This window comes from Tachysurus fulvidraco, chromosome 6 (genome assembly GCF_022655615.1).
Source record: "Tachysurus fulvidraco isolate hzauxx_2018 chromosome 6, HZAU_PFXX_2.0, whole genome shotgun sequence".
NCBI classification, from domain to species: domain Eukaryota; kingdom Metazoa; phylum Chordata; class Actinopteri; order Siluriformes; family Bagridae; genus Tachysurus; species Tachysurus fulvidraco.
This window is the reverse complement of record NC_062523.1, coordinates 27,052,321-27,076,769: the sequence shown is the minus strand read 5'-3', so window position 1 is coordinate 27,076,769 and position 24,449 is coordinate 27,052,321. Positions and strand designations below refer to the sequence as shown.

At 38.5% G+C, this 24,449-nt stretch overlaps 2 protein-coding genes across 3 annotated transcripts; both read right to left on the bottom strand.

Moving 5' to 3' along the window:
* Positions 1-51: 51 nt before the first annotated feature.
* rpe (ribulose-5-phosphate-3-epimerase) lies at positions 52-24,292 on the bottom strand. 2 transcript variants are annotated; one of them, XM_027152368.2, is made up of 6 exons: positions 24,086-24,292; positions 21,479-21,558; positions 14,054-14,193; positions 2,962-3,096; positions 1,506-1,592; positions 52-516 (listed from the first exon to the last, which is right to left on the bottom strand). In XM_027152368.2, exons 1-6 carry the CDS (start codon positions 24,205-24,207, stop codon positions 394-396), a joined length of 687 nt encoding a protein of 228 aa, XP_027008169.1. In that variant the 5' UTR covers positions 24,208-24,292; the 3' UTR covers positions 52-393. The 2 variants fall into 2 exon arrangements, with proteins under 2 accessions (XP_027008169.1, XP_027008170.1); XM_027152369.2 differs by lacking the exon at positions 21,479-21,558 and having other exon boundaries at positions 24,086-24,223.
* LOC113646226 lies at positions 7,754-9,244 on the bottom strand. The gene is made up of 2 exons (XM_027152367.2): positions 8,527-9,244; positions 7,754-8,407 (listed from the first exon to the last, which is right to left on the bottom strand). Exons 1-2 carry the CDS (start codon positions 8,710-8,712, stop codon positions 7,859-7,861), a joined length of 735 nt encoding a protein of 244 aa, XP_027008168.1. The 5' UTR covers positions 8,713-9,244; the 3' UTR covers positions 7,754-7,858.
* Positions 24,293-24,449: the final 157 nt, after the last annotated feature.

Sequence of the window (24,449 nt, the reverse complement as noted above, 5' to 3'; positions counted from 1 at the left end):
GGCAACTGATGAACTATCCGGTTTTAAAAAAAGCACTTATATACACAATCGTGTACCTTAGCTTTTATTTACATTAATTTGGTTTCACATTTTCTTAAAGGAAAAATAAATGGAATGTGCAAGCTAATTAATGGCTATTGTATTCCTAAATATTTAAAAATTTATATTTAGTGGTATAACAGTAGAGCAGTTTGTTCTAGGGGTGCTCATCTACCATTATAAAACAAAGACTTAAAGAACAATATTGCTAGTGAGGCAAGCATTAACTATAAGTTCATAAAGGCTCTGTTGGTTTTTTCAAAAGACAAATCTCTTGACATCCAAGGCAATCAACAAGCTCAATTCGCTTACACTCATTCAAAGAAAGCTAGGGAAAAAACCCAGCTGGCATTATTAGCGGTCTAGAGATCGTTTCTGAATGGCTTCCAGTACAACATCTTTGAGAAGGGCAATTACAGATCGAGGGTCCACACTGCTCACTACAGCACTGCCTGACACAATCATGTTAGCACCTGCCTGAAAAAGAAAAAGCAGGGATCAAAGGTTAAAGCTAGAACAACAGAACTTCAGCCAAATCGTATCTCAATATTGCACTTTCTGACCAAGTTTCAGAATAACAAAAGAATACAAGGTTGAGTGTTCAATAATAACTGGTGGTCATCAAAGATGATCTAGTCATGTGATAGATTGCCTGTATAACTTTAGCATTCTGATGTGGCTCCTGCTCGATCAGTGGTCTCAAGATATTTGTGTTTTCTATTTATGTTTTTATTATTATTATTGTTTGTATTTATTCTATCTAAAACATTCTCATATAGTGCGTTTAACACATTACTGTTTTACATCTAAACAATAAAATTCTGACTAATGACAGTTAACCAAAACAAAAAAATTATGAATAATTAGTTAGCCTGCCACTTCCATAGAGCATGTCAACAAGACCTACTAGTGTCTAGCACAGCGAGAAATTATATCAGCCCAGGCCTGTGATCTTAGTTTTAATTTTCTTTCACTGGTATATAATGTGCAAATATAAACCATATGTCTACTGGCAGATATTTAAAACTACTTTTAGAAGTATCACTCAATTAAAAAGTGAACTGCAATTACAATCAGGAAATAATAGTCCATTTAAAATTAAATCATAATTTATAACTTATTTAGAAACAAGTGGTCAATGGAGACATTTTCAGAACATACAGGGTTAAGATTCTGTTAAGTTCAGCAGTATATAACTTACAGCCGATAATAAAGAGAAACATAGCAAGCGTATTGGTTTTTGACCGAAACATACACATCACACATGTCAGCTGTGAAATTAGAGGTACAGTATGTTGCAAAAGTTATCCTCAGTGGCAACAGGTCTATGGTGAGAAGTCACACTAACAGTAAAGTTAACAAGTAAAGTTGCTACTTCCAAATGCTAAGCAAAACTTATAGGTATTTCATTAGATAATTTTCTTGTGTGAGATTCATATTATGGCAAAATATTCATCATAATTTACCTCAGCACATCGATGAATAGTGTCTGGTCCAACTCCTCCATCTACCTCAATATCTAGGGAAGGGAACTGACTTCTTAGCCAACTCACCTGAGGGGAATGGAATAATATTATATAGAATAGACAGCCCTCTTGGAATTGATTGGAATTACAAGGCCAATTGTTTTTCTTTTTCTTTTTTGCTGACATATGACACGAAACAATAGATTGCTAAAAATTCAGCTTTTGTTTCATGATCATTACATCTCAAGTTTAACAACCAAGAACATGATGCCTTTCTTGTTTGTTGCCCAAATGTGCCCTCTTAGACAGTTTAAACAATTTACAGGTTGAAAAAGCCAGAGCCTTTGCACAAGCGTTAGGAATAACATGCGAAATGGACTGAACAGCATTTTGGACTGAGCAGCAAGTAAACTCCTGAAGAGGAGACTAAAGCAAGAAACCCCTTGAAACACACAACAACTTAAAGAAGTTAGGCTACTACAAGCCGTGAAAACAATCAGAAATGGATGTGACAGTCTGTTGTAAATGGATCTCTGGCTTGACACAGTTATTTCAAGAAAGCAAGGGATACAGTATATAACATTCATTAGTTTAAGATCACTTTAAGACTTTTCTGTTAATTTGTTTAATATATCTAGACATGAATTAACAGAAAATCATTATTTTCAGTATATAACAAAAACTAAAGAATTGATCTTGACATTCCAGTATTTCTGTTGAGGATGAACATGTATGTTAAAGATGTTCAACATTTTTAATTACTTTATTTTTACTCAGTTTGCCAGTGTTCATTCCAGAGTACTGTGATTTAGCTGACACCAGTTCTTATCTTCATATAGTTTCAATTTAATTTCAGAGCTTGCTGAAATTTAATGCTCAAACATCTAGTGCAGCGGTGTCCAATCTTATCCGGAAAGGGCTGGTGTGGGTGCAGGTTTTCATTCCAACCAAGCAGAAGCCACAACAGAGTCTGCTAAAAGCCAAGAACAACTGATTAAACAGGTGGAATCAGATGTGGCTTCTGCTTGGTTGGAACGAAAACCTGCACCCACACCAGCCCTTTGTGGATAAGATTGGACACTGCTGATCTAGTGGAAATCCTTCCCAGAACAGTGGAGATTATAACAATAAAGGGGGAATATATATGGAATGGAAAGTGTTCTGTGAGAATTTGTCAAAAGATTTTTTTTTGTTGGACCATACGTAAAATAAGAATGGTTTACTTAATTTACACTTCGTTTTTTATGAATTTGGAAGAGCAAGGTATGGAACAATGAAATCAAATATAGCTCACAATCACTGCAGAATCCTTCAGTCCACGAATAATTCAATCAAATATCTATAGCTTTTTATATAGAGCATTCCAACCCAATGTGCTTGTAAAAGAAAGAAAGAAATGCCCTATATGCCCTGTATTCAGTGTAATTGTAATTGATAGAAAAAAGTGTGCACACACCTTTGGCATCATGTCCTCCATAAACTTCTGCCCTCCAAATCCCGGCTCCACAGTCATAACAAGGGCCATGTCAATTTGCCCTGCCCATGGTGCTAATTCGTCAACTGTGGTTCCAGGTTTAATAGCCAGACCAACCTGCAAAAGGTGTTTTATTTATTGCCACATAGGAATGCTACAGCCATAAAAACTTAAATGCTTAAAACAAGGAAGGCCAGAGTTTGTAGAAGAAAAAAACAAACAAAAAAACAAGTCTTTCCCTCTTTCTCTCGCTCATATGTACACTCACCATCCACATTAATAGGAACAGCTGTACACCTGCTCACCTGTACACATATTCAATAATCTAATCATGTGGTCACAGCAAAAAATAAATAAAAAATGCAATCACAGAGCATTGGCTTCAGTTGTTCTTCACATCAAACATCATAAAAAGTGTGATCTCTGTAACTTTAAGCACGGTAGGGTTGTTGGCATGAGAGACTCAAAGACTACAGACTTGTTACATTTGGCAAGAAAGATAAATTCAGATTAGTGCTGCACGATTAATCATATAACTAAAAACACAAACACTGCTTTGCAGTCAGTTTGCAATTTTGTAACACACACTTTGCGAAACTGTAGGCACAATTCACTGCACAACACTCTTTTTGCAGAACTTTAAACACAACTCACTGCTTACACTCAATTACCAAATTTCCAACACACTCCTAGCAAAATTATACACATGTATGGCTATCATTAACACTATTTTGCCAACTGTCTGGCACACTTTCACATGTGAAAACTTATTTTCCTCACTGTATAGTGCTTAGGCTGATTGCAAAGTGAACTAATTATCTAAAACGATAATTAGTTCACTTTGCAATCAGCCTAAGCACTATACAGTGAGGAAAATAAGTATTTGAACACCCTGCCATTTTGCAAGTTCTCCCACTTAGAAATCATGGAGGAGTCTGAAATTGTCATGGTAGGTGCATGTCCACTGTGAGAGACATAATCTAAAAAAAAAAATCCAGAAATCACAATGTATGATTTTTTTTTAACTATTTATTTGTATGATACAGCTGCAAATAAGTATTTGAACACCTGAGAAAATCAATGTTAATATTTGGTACAGTAGCCTTTGTTTGCAATTACAGAGGTCAAACGTTTCCTGTAGTTTTTCACCAGGGTTGCACACACTGCAGGAGGGATTTTGGCCCACTCCTCTACACAGATCTTCTCTAGATCAGTCAGATTTCTGGCCTGTTGCTGAGAAACACAGAGTTTGAGCTCCCTCCAAAGATTCTCTATTGGGTTTAGGTCTGGAGACTGGCTAGGTTACGGCAGAACCTTGATATGCTTCTTACAGAGCCACTCCTTGGTTATCCTGGCTGTGTGCTTCGTGTCATTGTCATGTTGGAAGACCCAGCTTCGACCCATCTTCAATGCTCTAACTGAGGGAAGGATGTTGTTCCCCAAAATCTCGCAATACATGGCTCCGGTCATCGTCTCCTTAATACAGTGCAGACGCCCTGTCCCATGTGCAGAAAAACACCCCCAAAGCATGATGCTACCACCCCCATGCTTCACAGTAGGGATGGTGTTCTTGGGATGGTACTCATCATTCTTCTTCCTCCACACACTTTTATTCGAATTATGACCAAAAACTTCTATTTTGGTCTCATCTGACCACATGACTTTCTCCCATGACTCCTCTGGATCATTCAAATGGTCATTGGCAAACTTAAGACGGGCCTGGACATGTGCTGGTTTAAGCGGGGGAACCTTCTGTGCCATGCACGATTTCAAACCATGACATCTTAGTGTATAACCAACAGTAACCTTGGAAACGGTGGTCCCAGCTCTTTTCAGGTCATTGACCAGCTCCTCCCGTGTAGTTCTGGGCTGATTTCTCATCTTTCTTAGGATCATTGAGACCCCACGAGGTGAGATCTTGCATGGAGCCACAGTCCGAGGGAGATTGACAGTCATGTTTAGCTTCTTCCATTTTCTAATGATTGCTCCAACAGTGGACCAAGCTGCTTGGCAATTTCCCCATAGCCCTTTCCAGCCTTGTGGAGGTGTACAATTGTGTCTCTAGTGTCTTTGGACAGCTCTTTGGTCTTGGCCATGTTAGTAGTTGGATTCTTACCGATTGTATGGGGTGGACAGGTGTTTTTATGCAGCTAATGACCTCAAACAGGGGCTTCTACTTTAGGATAATAAATGGAGTGGAGGTGGACATTTTAAAGGCAGACTAACAGGTCTTTGAGGGTCAGAATTCTAGCTGATAGACAGGTGTTCAAATACTTATTTGCAGCTGTATCATACAAATAAATAGTTAAAAAATCATATATTGTGATTTCTGGATTTTTTTTTTTTAGATTATGCCTCTCACAGTGGACATGCGCCTACAATGACAATTTCGGACCCCTCCATGATTTCCAAGTGGGAGAACTTGCAAAATAGCAGGGTGTTCAAATACTTATTTTCCTCACTGTAAATAAGCCACAGGTAAGCTGTCTGTGTGGAGTACGATGAAAGGAGCAGTAAGAGTGAGAATCAGAGGAGGCCGAGGGAGAGGACATGGAGGTGAAGAAAGAGGAGGAAGAGGACGTGGAGGTAAAGAAAGAGGAGGAAGATGAGGAAGAGGAGGCGGAGGTGAAGAAGTAGGAGGAAGAGGAGGAGGAAGAGGACGTGGAGGTGTAGAAGTAGGAGGAAGAGGACATGGAGTTGAAGAAGAAAGAAGGTTAGAGGAAGTTAGAGGAAGAGGACAAGGAGGAGCAAGAAGAGGACGAGGGGAAAGAGGAAGGGTAGAAGAGTAAGAAATGGAATAACTGATGACATCAGAGCTACAATAGTGGACCATGTCATCAACCATGGGATGACCCGGAGGGAAGCTGGCCAACGTGTTCAGCCTAATTTGAGCCACTACACTGTGGCAAGCATCATTAGGACATTTCGAAATGAGAATCGGCTTTGTGGCCCTGTCATACTCTAATGAGAAACACAACAGTACCATACATGCAAAAATACTGAAACTGTTACTTTACAGAATTGCTAGACATCCAGATGCTGGGGGCAGAGGAAGAATGTTCACTCCAGAGCAAGAGACCCATATAGTGAACATGGTGATTGCCAATAATGCAATAAGACTGCGTGAAATACAGCAGCGCATAATTGATAATGACACCATCTTTCAAAATATACACGGTGTAAGCATTTCTGCACTAAGTCGTGTACTTGCGCGCCACAGAATAAGAAAGACGCAAATTTACAGAGTTCCTTTTGAGAGAAACACAGAACGTGTAAAGCAACTGCGATATGACTATGTGCATGTAAGCTATAGTGTCATTGGTTCTGAATTTGGAAGTGCATACTGTAGTGGGCCTGATGTGTTGCATTTGTTTTGTCTTGTCCAGAGAGTGATGGAACTAGAAGCAGATGCCATGGGACATGAGTTACTTTTTGTAGATGAGGCCTTTTTTAACCTCAGTAAAACCAGGAGACGTGGCAGGAACATTATTGGACACCGTGCCATCATCGATGTCCCAGGACAACGTGGTGGTAACATAACCATGTGTGCAGCTTTAAGCCACAATGGTGTTGTTCACCATCATGCAACCATAGGCCCATACAACACTGCACACATTATTGCATTCCTGGACACCTTACATGACATGCTCACTGTTCAGAGACCAGAGCATACCCACTATGTCATCATATGGGACAATGTTAGTTTCCATAGGGCTGCTTTGGTCCGCAACTGGTTTACAGACCACCCATTCTTCATGGCACTCAACCTCCCTCCATACTCTCCATTCATAAATCCCATCGAGGAGTTCTTCTCTGCCTGCCGCTGGAAAGTGTACGACCGTCATCCTCATCAACAGGTAGCCCTTTTACAGGCAATGGAGGAGGCATGTGGAGATATTGATCAGGCATCATGTGAGGCCTGGATATGGCATTCAAGGAGATATTTTCCCTGGTGCCTTGGACTGGAGGATATCACATGCGATGTGGACGAAATTTTGTGGCCGGACCCAGAAAGACGACATGATGTAGGCTGATGATTGTTGTTTTTTTTGGTGAAATTACTATTTTGTGTTCTGACTTTGTCTTGGTTTTGATGAGTGTGAATAAACAACAATACTTGAAGTTTGGATCCTTGTATGTTTACAGGACACTATGACAAAAGTATGACCTCAATTTGACATCTGTACACAGAGAAAGCAAAAGCCAGATGTGTTTTGTATTCATACCATCAGTGTGTAGTTGGCACAGTGTGCTTAGTAGATGATGGCTTGTGTTTAATGTTTGATATAAAAACACAATTTTTATGAAGGTGTGAAGAGTTTATCTAGCTGTGTTCGCTTTTGCAAGAGAACTACAATGTTTTGATAATTGGATGAAAGGTTTTCTTATTTGTGTGTAGAGTTTTGCAAAATTAGCCAATAGTTATAAAAAATGTGCTTAAGCAATCAGAAAAAACTGTAAATGGATTGTCGTGTGGACATGACAACCCATTCTCTCTGAAAGCTGTTTGCCGATTTCATCCACTACACCGCTATCCGCTATCCGCTAAACTAGTGAGTTTCAGTTTAGCACTAGAAGTCCCAGAGAGCAGCCATTTGGCTTTTCTACCTATAAAACCCGCAGGACAGCCGATGGGCTGGAAGGCTTTAGGCTAATATCCTTAATCAGCTGTGAACAGTTGCTTTTGTTATGTAAACAATGTGGGGCCATGCTGAGCCACTTCAAGGAAACTTTTCTTAGGGAGAAATCAACACACGTTTTTTTTTCCTTTGTTGCTGAGATTTATTGATAAAAATAGTACAAAATAAAATAAAGAAACCAACCATTTGTATACATATTTACAAATAATATTAAAAAGTGAGTGAGTACATTCCAGCAATCACTCACAATCCTGGCACTGCCATGGTATCTCCCGTCTGCATTTACCACATGTGTATCTGTAGCAGTGAACACATCGCACAGTGGCATGATTGTTCTTGCATTGGTGTTTGACCTGACACATGGCTCTTTTTCCAGGGCTAGGTGTGGAGGGTTGTGTCCGAAGCAATTGTTCTTTTCTTGCCTTCTTCGCACACATATGAGAGTTAGCCAACTCTCTTGCAAGCTCCACCAGGAAGTCCACCCGTCTTTCCTGCCTTCTGGTGCATGCTTGATACAGCACATGTGCATTCAGTGCTGCCATGTCAATCATGTTATAGAACACGGCAACTGGCCAGCGCCGTGTCCCTGTGCGGACAGTGTACTCCCGCACCATCTGGTCCATCACATCCACGCCGCACTTTGAGGTGTTGTAAAGGGTGACAGTGTTTGGCTTCCTTTTGGTGGTATTATCAGTCTGAATCACGCTGTGCATGCTGCTAAGAATGTAGACGGTCTTCTTCCGTTTGGGCGCATACGCCGTCAGCGTAGCAGCAGTGGTTGAAAACACCTAATAAATAAGATAAATTGTTATTTTCATAGCACTTTTACACACAATGACACACTAGGCAGTGTTGATTCTAAAAATTAGAAACACAAACATAGAACCACAAAAGACCTGCAACAAACCTGAGTGGTGAATTCATTGCGATCTGTGTGTCTAGCGGATTGAGGGATTTCCCGGAGAATCTTGTTGACTGTGCCGAGGATGGTGGTTTTCCGGCTAAGAAGTTTATGCGCAGGTGACAGCGATGTGAAGAAATTGTCTGTGGTAACATTTCTGCCCTTGTCTAGGAATGGTTCCATCAGCCTCATCACTACATTTTCAGACAGTCTCTCTCCACTGGGACCAAGATATGGGAGGACATTACAAATGTACTTGGATTTTAGGTTGCAAGCCACCCAAAACTTGATCCCAAACTTGTCAGGTTTAGTTGCAATATACTACAGGAAACAGCAGCAAGTCTTTGACGGGAAAAGCTGTTCATCAACGGTGATATGTAGACCAGGACCTCAGCACAAAAGGAATTAGCAGCCCTCCCTCCCACACACATACAAACAGGCCACCAGCAACCATTCACACACACACACCCAACCCCCCTGCAGATTGCTCAGGTAATGACCATATTTACACATGAATTGATGCTAATGATAGCCAAAAGATTAGCCAGTTAGCATCCACTTGGCTAAAGGAGGGTTACAAATCTCTGGGCCTTCTAGTGTTAGGCAGTGGCACGTATGGTCATGTGACTTTTTCCGGTGTGCAGCGCGGAACGGGTGAAGATGGATGCCGAGCAGACGGACACTAAACTGGTGGCCAGAAAAAATGCTACCTCTGTGTACTACTATATGTAGTGTTAATTTCGTCAGACGAGACGAAATATGTTCAACAACCTTTTTTCATAAGACGAGACGATGACAAGACTGCATCACTGTCCAAAATGCTGCCTAAGACTAAATTAACATGGATTATTGTTGACGAAAAAAGACGAGACGAAAATGTTTTGTATAAAATAAAAAGTCATTTTCGTCTACAATTGTCTCAGGTTTTTCATCAGCTGTTACGCCTTTAAAATATTCAGAACGAGTTCGCGCTGTTGCTCGTTACAGGTCTCATACGCCTGTTTGTATACACCTAATTGTATTGCTTCCGCTAAAGAACATAGTGCGCTCCGTCTCTACAGTTATAACCATGTGTGTCCATGGCAACGCTCCATTTTACATTTCAACGGTGTGTTATAGTTGCCAGCGGTCTGTTATCTAGTGTGTGCGTAGAAAAAATTCGTCCACACGCCGCTCAAAAAAAAAAGTCCTGAGCGCAAGTCCACCGTCTAGGCGGCTTTTTGTGTTAAATGATATTTCCTGTCGCTGCGCAGGTGCTTTTATTGTACATGACAGTTTATGTCCCGATGACCGGTCTTTACATTACGATTAAAAGCAGCATCAATAAATTAAAACATGTGATGTGCGGTAAGTTCGGGTGTATGCACTGTTTAAACGAGTGTTCTCAACTTCTCATTGATACTTTTGTGATTCGCGGAGTTTTGACAAGTTTTATAGCCTTGATATTGTTTCTTATTCAAAAGTGGTGACAGAAAAAACTCCCCTATCACAATCACATCATAATCAAAATTAATAATTAGGCTTAAAAGCAAATGTATATGCAAGGGAATCAAGTTTAATAATTACATGTAATATTGCTCCAAATATGATCAATAAAGGTGTGTGCAATACCATGTATAACTTGCATTTAAGTTGGTAATTTACTTTGTGTGTATGTAATATATATATATATATATATATTATATATATATACACACACATACACACACACACACACACACACACACACATTTTGATCTTAGGCTTTTCATTAATCAGCATTAATGTTATTTTATATTTTAATTTGAAAATGTTTTGCATTTGTTTGTTGTTGTTGCTAGTTTCAGTCTAGAAATACAAATTTCAGCATTATCAGTAATCTGTGTGTGCATTTTCCTTGAGAACCAAGCAAGTTGACTCATGATACCATTTGTTTATTATATCACAATCGCATATCGCAATCGCAATATTGACCTCAATAATCGCAATATGACATTTTCCCCAAATCATGCAGCCCTAATTCAGATGTAATGAGTCTGATAATAAGACCTAGACCTTTAAAACCACTTAACACTCTCAACCTTGACCTTTATCTGAGCAAGGAGGTATTAATAATAGTGCACTTTTTTTAAACTAGGGAATTTACATTTTTTTGTAACCTGACAATGTTTGTAACGACCTGTTGCCAAATCAGTAGCCTGTACTAAATAAGTGGTATACACAATACCATAATTAGGCTAAATGAAACAGGCTTCCTTAAATTATTAAGCTAGTGCTTCACATACATAACTATGTTTACCTTCTACTTGTATCATCAACTCCAGCGTTCTGTCTACAGTTTTTAAAAAGAAATACTATATTTTTCATGCATAGCCAGAGCCTTCGATCAGTAACTTTTAGTCTGGCAGTCAGACAGTGGAAGTCAGCTATACAAAATTTAGATGTGGATATCCTCAGAAATTTCTAATGCATTCGTTTGCATCATCTATTGAGAAAGACTGTAGCATGAAAAGGAAACCAATTTCCCGAGAAGCACATTTAAAGGTATGTACGGTATGTACAAATCATTGTTTGTATGTATACTATGCTAAACAACAGACTATAAGTGAAAGATCTGTAAACATGTTTTTAAAATGGCCATTTTTGTCATACTGTTGCAGTTTATGTAACAGTGTGTCTTGTGATTCTATCTTTGAACTGTTGCAATAAGACATTTTTAGTCTCTTTGTAGGAAATTTACCTCACCTTTAGTACTAAATCAGTGGTATAAACAATTCCACATCGTTTTTTCGATTTCCTTAATGGAAAAATGAAGCACAAGTTAATACATTATATATAATTATTACCATCATTGTGTAAACAGTAGAATATTCCCTCATTACATGGAGTATTTTCCACCCTGCTTTAATCTGCTCTATATTATACTCTCATGTTCAAATCTGATTCTGGCTATACAGTATATGTGAACATTAAACAACCAATGTCCTTTAGGACCCTGTTTAATGGTCACAGGGTGTTTTCCCGTATTTTTAGTTTTAGCTGTACCTACAATTGGGGAAAATGCAAACCAAATATGACATAATTGAGGTTGCTCTGTATTTCAGGACAATGGAAGGATTATGTATTTATTATGTCTGCAATTATCACAAATAAGCACAGAACATGAAAAGGGAACTTATGGTTTCTTAGGCAATTTCCTATTTCTACATTCCCTATTTGGTAATGCATTAATCTCACACATTTGTATGTGTGTTTGTGCATATATATATATATATATATATATATATATATATATATATATATATATATATATATATATATATATATATATATATATATATATTATAGTGACAGACATAAGAAGCAAGGAAGGCTACTGTGAGTCATATAAGAACTCTTTAAAACTGTATGTAATATTAGAGCAATGTTAGAGCAATTACATTCAACATTTGGGTGGATGAAATACAAGAACAGAAGACCACACTCCTGTCAGTCATGAACAATAATCTGTGGCTAACATGGGCACAGGTATACAGTTGTTCTCAAAAGGTTGCATACCCTGAAAGAAATTGTTAAACATTGCCATTTATTTGGAAAATGTGACTGATCATGCAAAAGATTTCTCTCTTATTTAAGGTCATGTGACGTTATTAATTATCACATAGTTGTTTGTTTTGGGGCTGTGTGAGCTACAGTGGCACAGGGAAGTTAGCAAACATTGATGGCAAGATGAATGCAGCATGTTATCAAATTTCCATCAATGATCCAAAGTGCAAGGCAAGGTTGACCCTCCAATGGCTACAACAGAAAAAGTTAAAGGTTCTGGAGCAACCATAACAGTCTCCTGGACCTCAATATCATTGACCCTCTTTGGGGAGATCTCAGACATGCAGTGTGTGCACTATTGGCTAAGTATTTACTGCAACTGGAGGCATACCACCTGAGAATTAAAGACCTCGTGCACATTTATTTCAAAAGACTGCATGCCATCATTGATGCTAAAGAGGTCAATACATAATTTTAAGAACTAAAAGTATGCAAACTTTTGAACAGGGATTATTTCCTTATTTTCTTTTTTGTTTTGTTTTGTTTGATGACTGTGCCATTTTGTCATGGCTTACATATTAACTTGAGTCGTATAAGAAATAAAATAAACTTGTTTTGCCTTCTCACTCATTTTCTTAAAAAAAAGAAAAAAGGTACACATCTTGCAAATTCTTCCAAGGTATGCAGACTTTTGAGCACAACTGTATGTACATATATTATAAGGGTTAATACCACGAAGCCATTTTAGAGATTTGTGACTGGCAGGCAAAACCAGTAGTAAAGAACTACAGTTATGGTTAGACTTTGTTGCATTGGTGATTACTGCACCCTTGGTAATATATAACAACCACTGGAAGAAAGAGAGTTGTTTTTTTAATAGAATTTAAAACAAAATTTTGATATTGTATACTGCAGACCAAGTGCACTTACATTTCTGGCATTTAGCAGACACCCTTATCCAGAGTGACTTACATTTTATTTGAATATATACAACTGAGCAATGGAGGGATATGGGCCTTGCTCAGGGGCCCAGCAGTGGCAGCTTGCTAAACCTGGGATTTGAACTCATTACCTTCCGATCAGTAGTCCAATGCCTTAACCACTAAGCTAACACATGCCCCCATGATTATCAGTGTCTCACTTGTAATCAGTGAGACAGAAAAAATCAGTGAAGAAAATGGGTCCACACCTTGTGCATACTGTGCAAATGTGCATACTGAGCAGACCACCTTATCATGTTTATAGCTTAATGCAATACATTTTGATATTTAAGCATTATATTTATAATTCAAGAACCCTGGAAATTAAATATATAGCAAATATAAATACTTAATTTATATTTGTTGACTCTGCACAACAAGCTCCCTAAACAACTGATTACTTCCATGATTTGCTACTCTGCTAATAATTCACTAAGATGATGCAAGACTGCATTTTTGTTTAGCAGCCGGTGACACTTGTCTGATTAGCTTTTTGACTATAAATTCTTACAAAATGATTGCCAGCAATCACCAATGTTATCACTTAGAACAAAAAAAAATCCAACTTTTACTCAACTGTAAGTCAAGGATCAAGCAAATCAACCTACCTAAAATAAGGAGGAGAAGCTCCTAATGGAATGGCATATCAGAGCAAAGTCTGATCCAAACTGTACTGTACTATTGGGCTTAGAAAGGATTGCTTAGCAGATTCCCTTCTGTGAAATTCTGCATGGTCAGCAGGTCAGTGGTTAACAAAAGTATATTTAGAAGAGTTCAACCAAAATGTTACACAGTTCACCCTGATACCAACCCATGGAAAGCATTCAATTAAAGCAGCAGTAGAAACTGGGGCCCTTGGCCATTAAATAGAGTTCCCACTTTCACAGGGCATTTTATACATGTCTCTGTATGTATTAAAAAAAGTGATGAAAACTTTGGGCCAGATAAGCACAAAAGCGCTTTGCTCACTGGTATCTAGTTCCATTTCAGTACTTTATATATAAATATATATTAAAAAACGACCAAACCTTCATGCCACTCTCACGTATTTCCTTGATGAGGTTTCCAGGATTCGTAGAGGCCTCCAAATGAAATGTGTACTGGTTGGCTCCTGCTGCTGCCATTGGTTTCACCCATTGTTCTGGTCTGGAAACCATCATATGCATGTCTGGGGGGAAAAAAAGATATTTCATTTTATGCAAATGTGGACATTATAATGTCTTTCAAATGATTAAACTAATAGTACACACTAGATCAGGGGTATTCAATTAAAATTTAAAGAGGTCCAGTTACTAAAATTTCCTCCCACCATAGGTCCGAATCTTATATTGTCACTTAAAATAGTGTACCCTCATGTTAATAAGATCAATAACGCAGATACATTTCCATATAATTTATTGTTAAATTTCAAGTGTTTAAAGTCTGAACTTGTATGGTATGGAAAACAATACTGTAGTTGTCTTTACTACATATCAAGTAACAGACAACAGACACTGAATTTCTTCTGAATAAAATAAATAAAAAGTGCAAACACAGCTTTGTGCAGCCTGAACTTAGGGCCTATATTTCAAGTAATGTAAAACATTCAGAATCTTTTGAATAAAAGTGCTAATATTTATCTTTTTATTAATATCAAAGAGCTTATATAATCTTATAATATTAGATTATAATAAGGAGATGCTTAATATGATATTAGAATTTTAATTCGGTGATGCATTTGGTGATGCCCGCACTAGATGAATTTTATTACTTGCAATCTTATGTCGTGAACAAAGCAGTGTATAGTTCTGTGATAAGCTATCACAGAATTTTATATTTAAATTGTATATTTGCAAAAGAAATGAGAAGGGTACAACTACTACTTATTTGTCCAAGAAATCCAAGAGGGTGCACAGTAAAATGTACATTGGGAAGCATAAAAGCACGAGTAAAATGAGTGAGCAGACAAGTGTAAACTCCCCATTTCCTTTATGCAAATCTACTGCAATTGATTTTTTTGTGTGATCTTTTATGCAGGTAGCACCTACATTAAAAGGGGAGCACATTCCTAACACATAGAATAAAAGTACTGGATGTTATAAGGGAATATTTTACTGATTATATTTAAAAATGTGTTGACAAAACTCAGGCTGCATTTGAAAAAAAATGTAATAAATCCTGCAAAAGACAGGTCAGTATTCCATCACAACATTTTCACGTATGCAAATCAAAAACTTTTGTGGCAACCAATCAGCATTCACCTGATGGCCAGAAGATGCACTGCACCACATACCATGGACTTGGAAAGTATTGGGATTGGGTCTGGGATATTGGTCAGGGTTGAGGGAAAGCTGAAGGGAGCAAGGTAAAGAGATATCCTCAATAAAATCCTCAGGACCTCTGGCACGAAGGTTTCAATTCCAACATGGCAATGACCCTAAGCACACAGCCAAGACAACACAGGAGTAGCCCAGGGACAACTCTTTGAATGCCCTAGAGTGGCTCAGCCATTGCTTGATTTGAACCCTTTTGAACATCTCTGGAGAGAGCTAAAAAAATGGCTGTCCACTGATGGTCATCATCCAACCCGACCGAGCTTGAGAGGATTTGCAACGAACAATGGCAGAAAATCCCCCAATCCAAGTGTGCAAAGCTTGTAGCATCATACCCAAAAGACTCGAGGCTGTAATTGATGCCAAAGGTGCTTCATCTAAGTACTGAATACTTATATACATGTGATATTTCATTTTTTCCTTTTTAATAAATTTAAATACATTTCTAGAATTCTGTTTTCACTTAGTCATTATGGGGTACTGAGTGTACATTAAAGAGAAGAAAATAAATTTCAGTATCAGGCAGGGGTCTGAATACTTTCTGAATCCACTGTATACGCATGATGCACAGTTTGCACCAAGAAAAGCAGTTACCTCATCATATGTCTTCAAGCCACATTTACGCTTTAATTTTACACACAATTTTACAAACTTTACATACATGTTTTGTTGTCTGATTAATATACTGCATCAGGATTAGCAAGAGGGAAATGAAGGGAAAAAAAGAATCAGAATCAGGTTTATTGGCCAAGTGTGTTTACACACACAAGGAATTTGGTTCCAGCTGTTTGTGACTCTCAAAAGTACAGACATAATTAACACTGTACATTTAGAAAGAAAGCAATACTAAAAAACATTGTTGTGAGTGACCCTTACAACTGTCATATCAGTTCGCTGGAATTTATCAGATGCTAAACTCCAATTGACAGAATGTGTCAGCTTTGCTTTTCCAGAAGCTGATATTTTTGTCCATTATTCTCAGCAATTTCGCTCAAGCGCTATCAGACTGAACAGAGATAATGTTGGTAAACAACCATTCTCAGGTTAGCTTGAGTTCAAATCTGATTCAGCTGATGGTTTTTGGTTTTCTTCTACTTTGATTAATCTATTTGTCCTGTTTCTCAGTCCCCCATTTTAAAATACTGCATAAATCATTCAATCTTTCCCTTGAAAAAAGACTGGTAGAAATTTAAACCAGTCTCCAACAGGACAAATATTCACTAGATAGTTGAATTTAAATGGTTCCGCAGTAAACAAATAAAATAAAAAAAAATCGGCTTTAACTCTTTGTTGAGCAGGAAGGGCACATAAGAGCAATTGGTTACATAGTGTTTATGGGGCTAACACCTGGTCACTTCATGCGTTTTCTGAGATCAGATAGCTATGCGATCGTAAAAAGACCAGGTCTAAATTCTAATTTCAGGTGTCTTGCTGGGTCTTAAAATGCACTGCTGCCGCCAGTGAAAATGCAGCAAACAGTGAATGCTGTTTTTTGTAGCATAACCATAAGTTTTTTCGTCTTCTTTTTGATTGCATTCTGAAAACCAAAGCGTGTTCCATTTCAATTACCCCGGAAATGAGGTAAAATATAATTGCATTTTGGGCAGGAGCAGAAGGATCGGATCATTATCCGATTCGCCAAGACGCATTTATGTGGCCTAATGTAAATGGAACCGTTTTAACAAATCAGATAGCTATCGGATCAGAGAAAACACATGAAGTGACCAGGTGTAAAAAGGCCCTATATGACAAATACTGCTACTACAAATACAATGACCCAGTTTAAAAGTCAAAAATTCTCCCCACACTCAGATTATTCTTTTTAAATATGCCCCAATCTCTTACAATTCACATAGTGTATTAATTTAACCTTTGTCTAATTTGTTAGAGTTAACAGGGACTGCTCTTATATTAGAGCAATAACTCGTACATAATACTACAATTTTTAAACGTGACACTCATATGCAAACCTGAGAATGGTTGGCAGGTCTGTCTGTCTCAGCTTAGGCGCTCTCTTACATTATATTGAAAAATCAAGTACACTTAAAATTAATGTTCACAGTTGTATTTTTACTTATCATCTTGCAGAATATATACAGTTAGGGAAAAAACATCTGATCCCCTGATTTTGTTTGTTTTCCCACTGACAAAGAACTGATCACTATTTTAACAGTAAGAGACAGAATAACAAAATAAATCCAGAAAACATATTTAAAATATATATACAAACTGATTACTGAGTGAAATAAGTATTTGGCCCCCTTGCAAAACATTACTTAGTACTTGGTCATGACTTAATACTTAGTACGAGGCAAGACCCTTGTTCGCAATCACAGAGGTCAGACATTTCTTGTAGTTGGTCATCAGGTTTGCACACATATCAGGAGGGATTTTGTAACACACCTCTTTGCAGATCCTCTCCAAGTAATCTAACATTGGCAACTCAAACCTTCAGCTCCCTCCACAGACTTAGCCCCATCCATCATCCCTTTAAATGTGCCAAAGTTGTCCTGTCCCCTTAGCAGAAAAACATCCCCAAAGCATGTTTGCACCTCCATGTCTGACAGTTCCATCTTCTCCAAGCACGGCAACTTGATTTGATGCCAAAGAGCTCTATTTTGGTCTCATCTGACCTCAACACTTTAACCCAGTTCTCCTCTGAATCATTTAGATGTTCATTGGAAAACGTCACAAGTGCATGTACATGTGCTTTCTTAAGCAGGGTGACATTGCAGGTGCTGCAGGGTTTCAGGTGTGTTACCAATTGTTTTCTTGATGACTATGGTCCCAGCTGCCTTGAGATCATTGACAAGATCCTTCTGTATAGTTCTGTGTTGATTCCTTACCATGCTCATGGTCATTGAAACTCCACGAGGTTAGATGTTGCATGGAGCCCCAGACTGACATATTGTTTTTTCTTCCATTTGTGAATAATTGCACAATCTGTTGTCACCTTCTTACCAAGTTGATTGGGGATGGGCTTGTAGCCCATTCCAGCCTTGTGTAGGTCTACAATCATGTCCCTGATGTCCTTGGACAGCTCTTTGGTCTTTGCCATGGTGGAGAGTTTGGAATCTGATTGAATGATAGCTTCTTTGGATAGGTGTCATATATACATATATAAAGTAACAAGTTTAGATTAGGAGCACTAGCAATGCCACTAATCTCAGTACCTATATAATGAAATGTTGCCAATTGATAGGGATCTAATACTTATTTCACTTATTAAAATGCGAATCAATTTATAACTTTTTTGAAATGTGTTTTTCTGAAAGTCTCTTTTGAACAGGGATTATTTCCTTATTTTAGGATACGTAACTTTATCAGTGGGAAAACATATGAAATTAGCAAGGGACCAAATAATTTTTTTCCTCAATTTACCAGTTTTCATTTACACACTGTTGATACCTGATGCACTCCAAGATAATAAATTAACAGTTTTGTATACATGATACACTGTTGGTTTCTTCTTTTCAGATTAAGAATTTGTGAATAAATGAAGTAATACTCAGTAAAGTAGAGCAGAGTAATACTCAGGCTTCAAGTAATGGTCAATTTATTCAGTATTGTGTGTCTTCTAAAGGGAAATAATCATGCATAATGAATATGCAGGCTGCTGCAAATACAGATCTGTCATAATAAGATTGTGTGCCACATGACATTTGATACGAATAATCTTTTTATGCAACACTGTAAAGACTGAAGTAAGAACCTGGAAAATCAGTGCAAAAATATTAGTACCTTTGATAAAATTTACCCAACAAGGGTAGAATTTTTATTGTTTGTTTTTTTAAAACTTTACAAAAGGCATAGAGATCCTCTATTTTTGACTTCTCTATACAGTCAAAGATAAGAACAATTCCAGTAGATCCATCATGTATCCTGATCCTTATAGCCACTGATTGCTGACTGGCCTTCATTACTGGAGATTTAGCCTGCAGACAAATCGAGCTTAAACTCTGCAATAATGAAAGAAACTTTTTGGTTGGTATGTGTCAAGTACGTAGGTGTGAGTACTTTGAAACGAAAGCTGATTAGGAGTGGACTTCAGTTTGTGTAAAATGCAAAAAGGAGGAAAAATTGTCATCACATGCAGGGAATGACCAGTACTTTCCAGATATTACTGCACCTTCTTTAATGTTGTTTTAGGTCTCTTGGCAGTCTCTCTGGTAAATTTTCTTGTTGTCCCTTCATTAATTTGGAGTGTTGTTCTGGTCTTTCAGGGTGGTATCCTATTTTCTCCACTTGTTGATGGCCTTCACAGCCTTCCATGGTACATCTAATATTTTGGAAAAAATTGTGCGCCCCTCTTCTGATATCTTTCAACACCGAGATCCGATTCATGCTTCCTAAGCTCTTGGCAGTTCATGGTTTCAGCGGTCAGATTTTCAAAAAAATCCTACAAAAGCAGCTGACTGTTTTTATGCTTATCAAAATCACTTCATTGATAATGTCCAAGATGATTAATTTTGAACAAGATTAATTCTGAGCACAGTCACTTGCCCCATTATAAAATGGTGTGCACACATTTACAATAAATATGGAAAGTTCATGCACCCTTTTAAAAATGTCAGTTTTTGTGTTGTGTAAAAACAGACTTCAGCAATATTAAACAATGTAAGAACATTTTCATCTTTTCATAATTTTTTATTTTCATCAACAGAGCTGGCTGTATGGTGCAGTCACAACAACTTGGAGTTTAATACGCTCAAAACAGTGGAGATGATACAAGTCATCCACTTTTTGAACTTTTACTATCTAGCCAGCGATACAGAGCTCCAAATACCAGCACAACCAGACAGAAGAACAGTTTCTTTCGCAGGCAATCTACCTTATTAACAGTTAAATGTTCCCACCATTATGCAATAACAATGTACAATAACCTTACATTTATTTACCACCATCTCCATCCTACATCTCATTCTATTTTACCATCTATAGCACAACTTGTAAATAAATAAATAAATTGTACATACAATTTATTTAGTTATTTTTACATTTTTTACATGTGTATTTTTTTGTATTCTCGTTGTCTCTGTGTACTGGAAGCGTATGATTCTAAAACAAATTCCTTGTATGCACAATCATACTTGGCAATAAAGCTAGTAAAACTAGTTGATTTGGTTAGTAAAACTAGTTGATTTGAAATCTGTGCATCTATGGCAGATGCAGTGCTCATACTGAAACCCTGATGACCCGACGCAAACCTCCTCATAAACAAAAGAATGGCTTCACTAAAACAAGATCAAGGATTTGGAAATGGTTCATATCTAATTGCAATCGGAAATTTATAGGAGGGCCCAGTTGTAAGGTGGCCAACTGATCTCACAGAGTTAGAACTCTTTTGAAAGGAATAATGGTAATGATGTATTCTGAATATATCATGGCACACTCTGCCCAGCGCTGACTGCGGGATAACATTTGTTTATGACCAATATCCTTTACTTTGGCTTAGACCTTCTTTATGTTTTGTTCTGCACAAAGCACATACACTTTGTACTGAACTTATCAAATCATCAGTAGCAGTGTAAATCACCACATCTTTTTCTGCTGACCCCTTTTGTTTACCAATATAGAACACTGAATATTACCTATAATCTTTCTTTTGTATAAATACTCCCTGGTAATCTCAGTAAATTTCGAAGAGCTTTGCTATTCAAAAGTGGTTTCAGTGGCTAAATTCAGCTCATAGGTAGCGGCAGCAACACGGCTCAGGCTTCTTCTCCAAACAACTGGGAAAATATAATCGCAAAATATTGCTAAGCCAAGAATGTCCCAAAGGTGCTTCAACTAGGTGGTATTTTTAGGGTGTGCACATTTTTGCCATCAGGCTATTATACATTTTTCACATTACAAAAACCTGTCATTTTAACAAACATTTTATATCCACTGTATATGATTAGTTTACCTGATTATAATGGCTATTGTATGCATTTCATACTTCAGTTGCTTTATCACATTTATTGAAATAACACTTTTAACAGCACTGGACAAAACAAGAGAATACCAAAAGCATACATTTTGTTTGCAGGAAGGTGGATGTGTCAATATCAGTGAGGTCTCTATTTGCAACATCTGACTAACACTGACTGCAACACTTCACAACAGAATTGAATGATTAATGCTCAAACTACAACTTACCAAAGAAAGGATTTGGACCCACAGCTTTCCGGAGGCATTCTACCATCGGATGGCCAAACGTGATGTTCGGAACAAAATGCCTTCAGATAGGTTGGAGAATTGCTTGTTAGATTATTTACTTCTTTGCTGAAGTCCTAATTTATTTTGAGCCCAAATAAATCTCAGAAAAAGCGATCTAAGGGTATTTGGTAAGTTTACTGTATATCATTTTCATAATTGATATACTATGCAGTAGTATATTACAATATACCACCATAAAATACTGTACAATATATTATTTGCAATGCATATATAGATAAGATTTACAACAAAACAGGCATTAAAATGGCTTAAATCATGCAGTAGATACAGTATCTTCAGAAAGAAATTATTTTCAAAATTATGAAATATTTTATCAAACAATTGTGGTTTGGGTTAAATAGCACATTCTTAAATGGCAATAAATAAAATTAAATAATGGACTAATAAAAACACACAACAATGTTTAAATGATATACCAAAGGGTTTTATGTAGATTAAAAGGTTTTTTCCACCTGATAATATATGTCAAGGAGAAGAGGAATAAGTGAATCACAGAGCCTATCTAGTATGTAGATAAGAGATTTTTGCAGAAACTTAATCTGTTTATTGTATTTTTTATTTTATATTTACATGTATTTTGGTGTTGATTTAACTCATAGTTATTTTAAGATATTGGGATCATCTCGAACCTTTTTGTAATGCCATTTTACTTCATTTGTCCTTAACTGAGTTTTACAAAAGTTGAATTTTGAATATATTGGTCAATAACCCTGTTATTGGTGTCTTTACACTCTTCACACACACACACACACATACATATATACATATACATATATGAGCTGAACCTCACCGAGATGAACCACACCAAGCTTATAACTTGCTTGCATTATGTATGAACTGAGCTGAACCTCACCAGCTGAGCTGAACCACACCAAGCTTTTAACTTGCTCGCGTTATGTATGAACTGAGCTGAACTACACTGAGCTGAACCGAGCTGAACTGAACCACACCGAGCTGAACAGCACCGAGCTGAGCTGAACTACACCACACTACACTACACCCAGCTGAGCTGAGCTGAACTACACCACACTACACCCAGCTGAGCTGAGCTGAACTACACCCAGCTGAGCTGAGCTGAACTACACCCAGCTGAGCTGAGCTGAACTACACCCAGCTGAGCTGAGCTGAACTACACCCAGCTGAGCTGAGCTGAACTACACCCAGCTGAGCTGAGCTGAACTACACCCAGCTGAGCTGAGCTGAACTACACCCAGCTGAGCTGAGCTGAACTACACCCAGCTGAGCTGAGCTGAACTACACCACACTACACCCAGCTGAGCTGAGCTGAACTACACCACACTACACCCAGCTGAGCTGAGCTGAACTACACCACACTACACCCAGCTGAGCTGAGCTGAACTACACCACACTACACCCAGCTGAGCTGAGCTGAACTACACCACACTACACCCAGCTGAGCTGAGCTGAACTACACCACACTACACCCAGCTGAGCTGAGCTGAACTACACCACACTACACCCAGCTGAGCTGAGCTGAACTACACCACACTACACCCAGCTGAGCTGAGCTGAACTACACCACACTACACCCAGCTGAGCTGAGCTGAACTACACCACACTACACCCAGCTGAGCTGAGCTGAACTACACCACACTACACCCAGCTGAGCTGAGCTACACCACACCACACTACACCCAGCTGAGCTGAGCTACACCACACCACACTACACCCAGCTGAGCTGAGCTACACCACACCACACTACACCCAGCTGAGCTGAGCTACACCACACCACACTACACCCAGCTGAGCTGAGCTACACCACACTACACCCAGCTGAGCTGAGCTGAACTACACACTACACCCAGCTGAGCTGAGCTGAACTACACACTACACCCAGCTGAGCTGAGCTGAACTACACACTACACCCAGCTGAGCTGAGCTGAACTACACACTACACCCAGCTGAGCTGAGCTGAACTACACACTACACCCAGCTGAGCTGAACTACACACTACACCCAGCTGAGCTGAACTACACACTACACCCAGCTGAGCTGAACTACACACTACACCCAGCTGAGCTGAGCTGAGCTGAACTACACACTACACCCAGCTGAGCTGAGCTGAGCTGAACTACACACTACACCCAGCTGAGCTGAGCTGAGCTGAGCTGAACTACACACTACACCCAGCTGAGCTGAGCTGAGCTGAGCTGAACTACACACTACACCCAGCTGAGCTGAGCTGAGCTGAGCTGAACTACACACTACACCCAGCTGAGCTGAACTACACACTACACCCAGCTGAGCTGAACTACACACTACACCCAGCTGAGCTGAACTACACACTACACCCAGCTGAGCTGAACTACACACTACACCCAGCTGAGCTACACTACACTACACTGAGCTGAACTACACCGAGCTGAACTGAACTACACCGAGCTGAACTGAACTACACCCAGCTGAATTGAACTACACCCAGCTGAACTGAACTACACCCAGCTGAAAAATCATCACGGGGTTAAAAAGCACTGTTATGAAAGATGACAAACTATTACAGCTCACCCGTCCATGACGTCCAGGTGTAAATAGTCAGCGCCGCACTCCATCATCCGTTCACATTCTCTCCCCAGCTGGGAAAGATCGCTACTCAAAATCGAGGGCCCAATTTTAGCTGTGTATGCCATCTCTCACACACGACCAGCAAGTTACAAGTAACACACCGCGCTGCTAGGTCTGCGATTTGCGCATGCGCGTTGTGAACAGCAGCGGTAACCTGCACTCAATGCTATGATGCGTTTCCGTTTGGAAATAGCGCTGTTCTATTGATACGTTAAAAGTCTTTATACTTTTTTCTTTCCTTCTAAGAATAATAACTCAAATATGCAGACAATGTCCAAAAGGCGACAGTAAGCATAACTATAAAGAT

Coding starts and splice junctions, on each gene's coding strand:
- LOC113646226 (XM_027152367.2), bottom strand. CDS start 8,712: ATGAGGCTGATGGAACCATTCCTAGACAAGGGCAGAAATGTTACCACA. Junction 8,408..8,526: donor GCAATGAATTCACCACTCAG/GTTTGTTGCAGG, acceptor CTTATTTATTAG/GTGTTTTCAACCACTGCTGC.
- rpe (XM_027152368.2), bottom strand. CDS start 24,207: ATGGCATACACAGCTAAAATTGGGCCCTCGATTTTGAGTAGCGATCTT. Junction 14,194..21,478: donor GGGTCCAAATCCTTTCTTTG/GTAAGTTGTAGT, acceptor TTTTCCCCCCAG/ACATGCATATGATGGTTTCC. Junction 1,593..2,961: donor TGGAGGACATGATGCCAAAG/GTGTGTGCACAC, acceptor CATTCCCCTCAG/GTGAGTTGGCTAAGAAGTCA.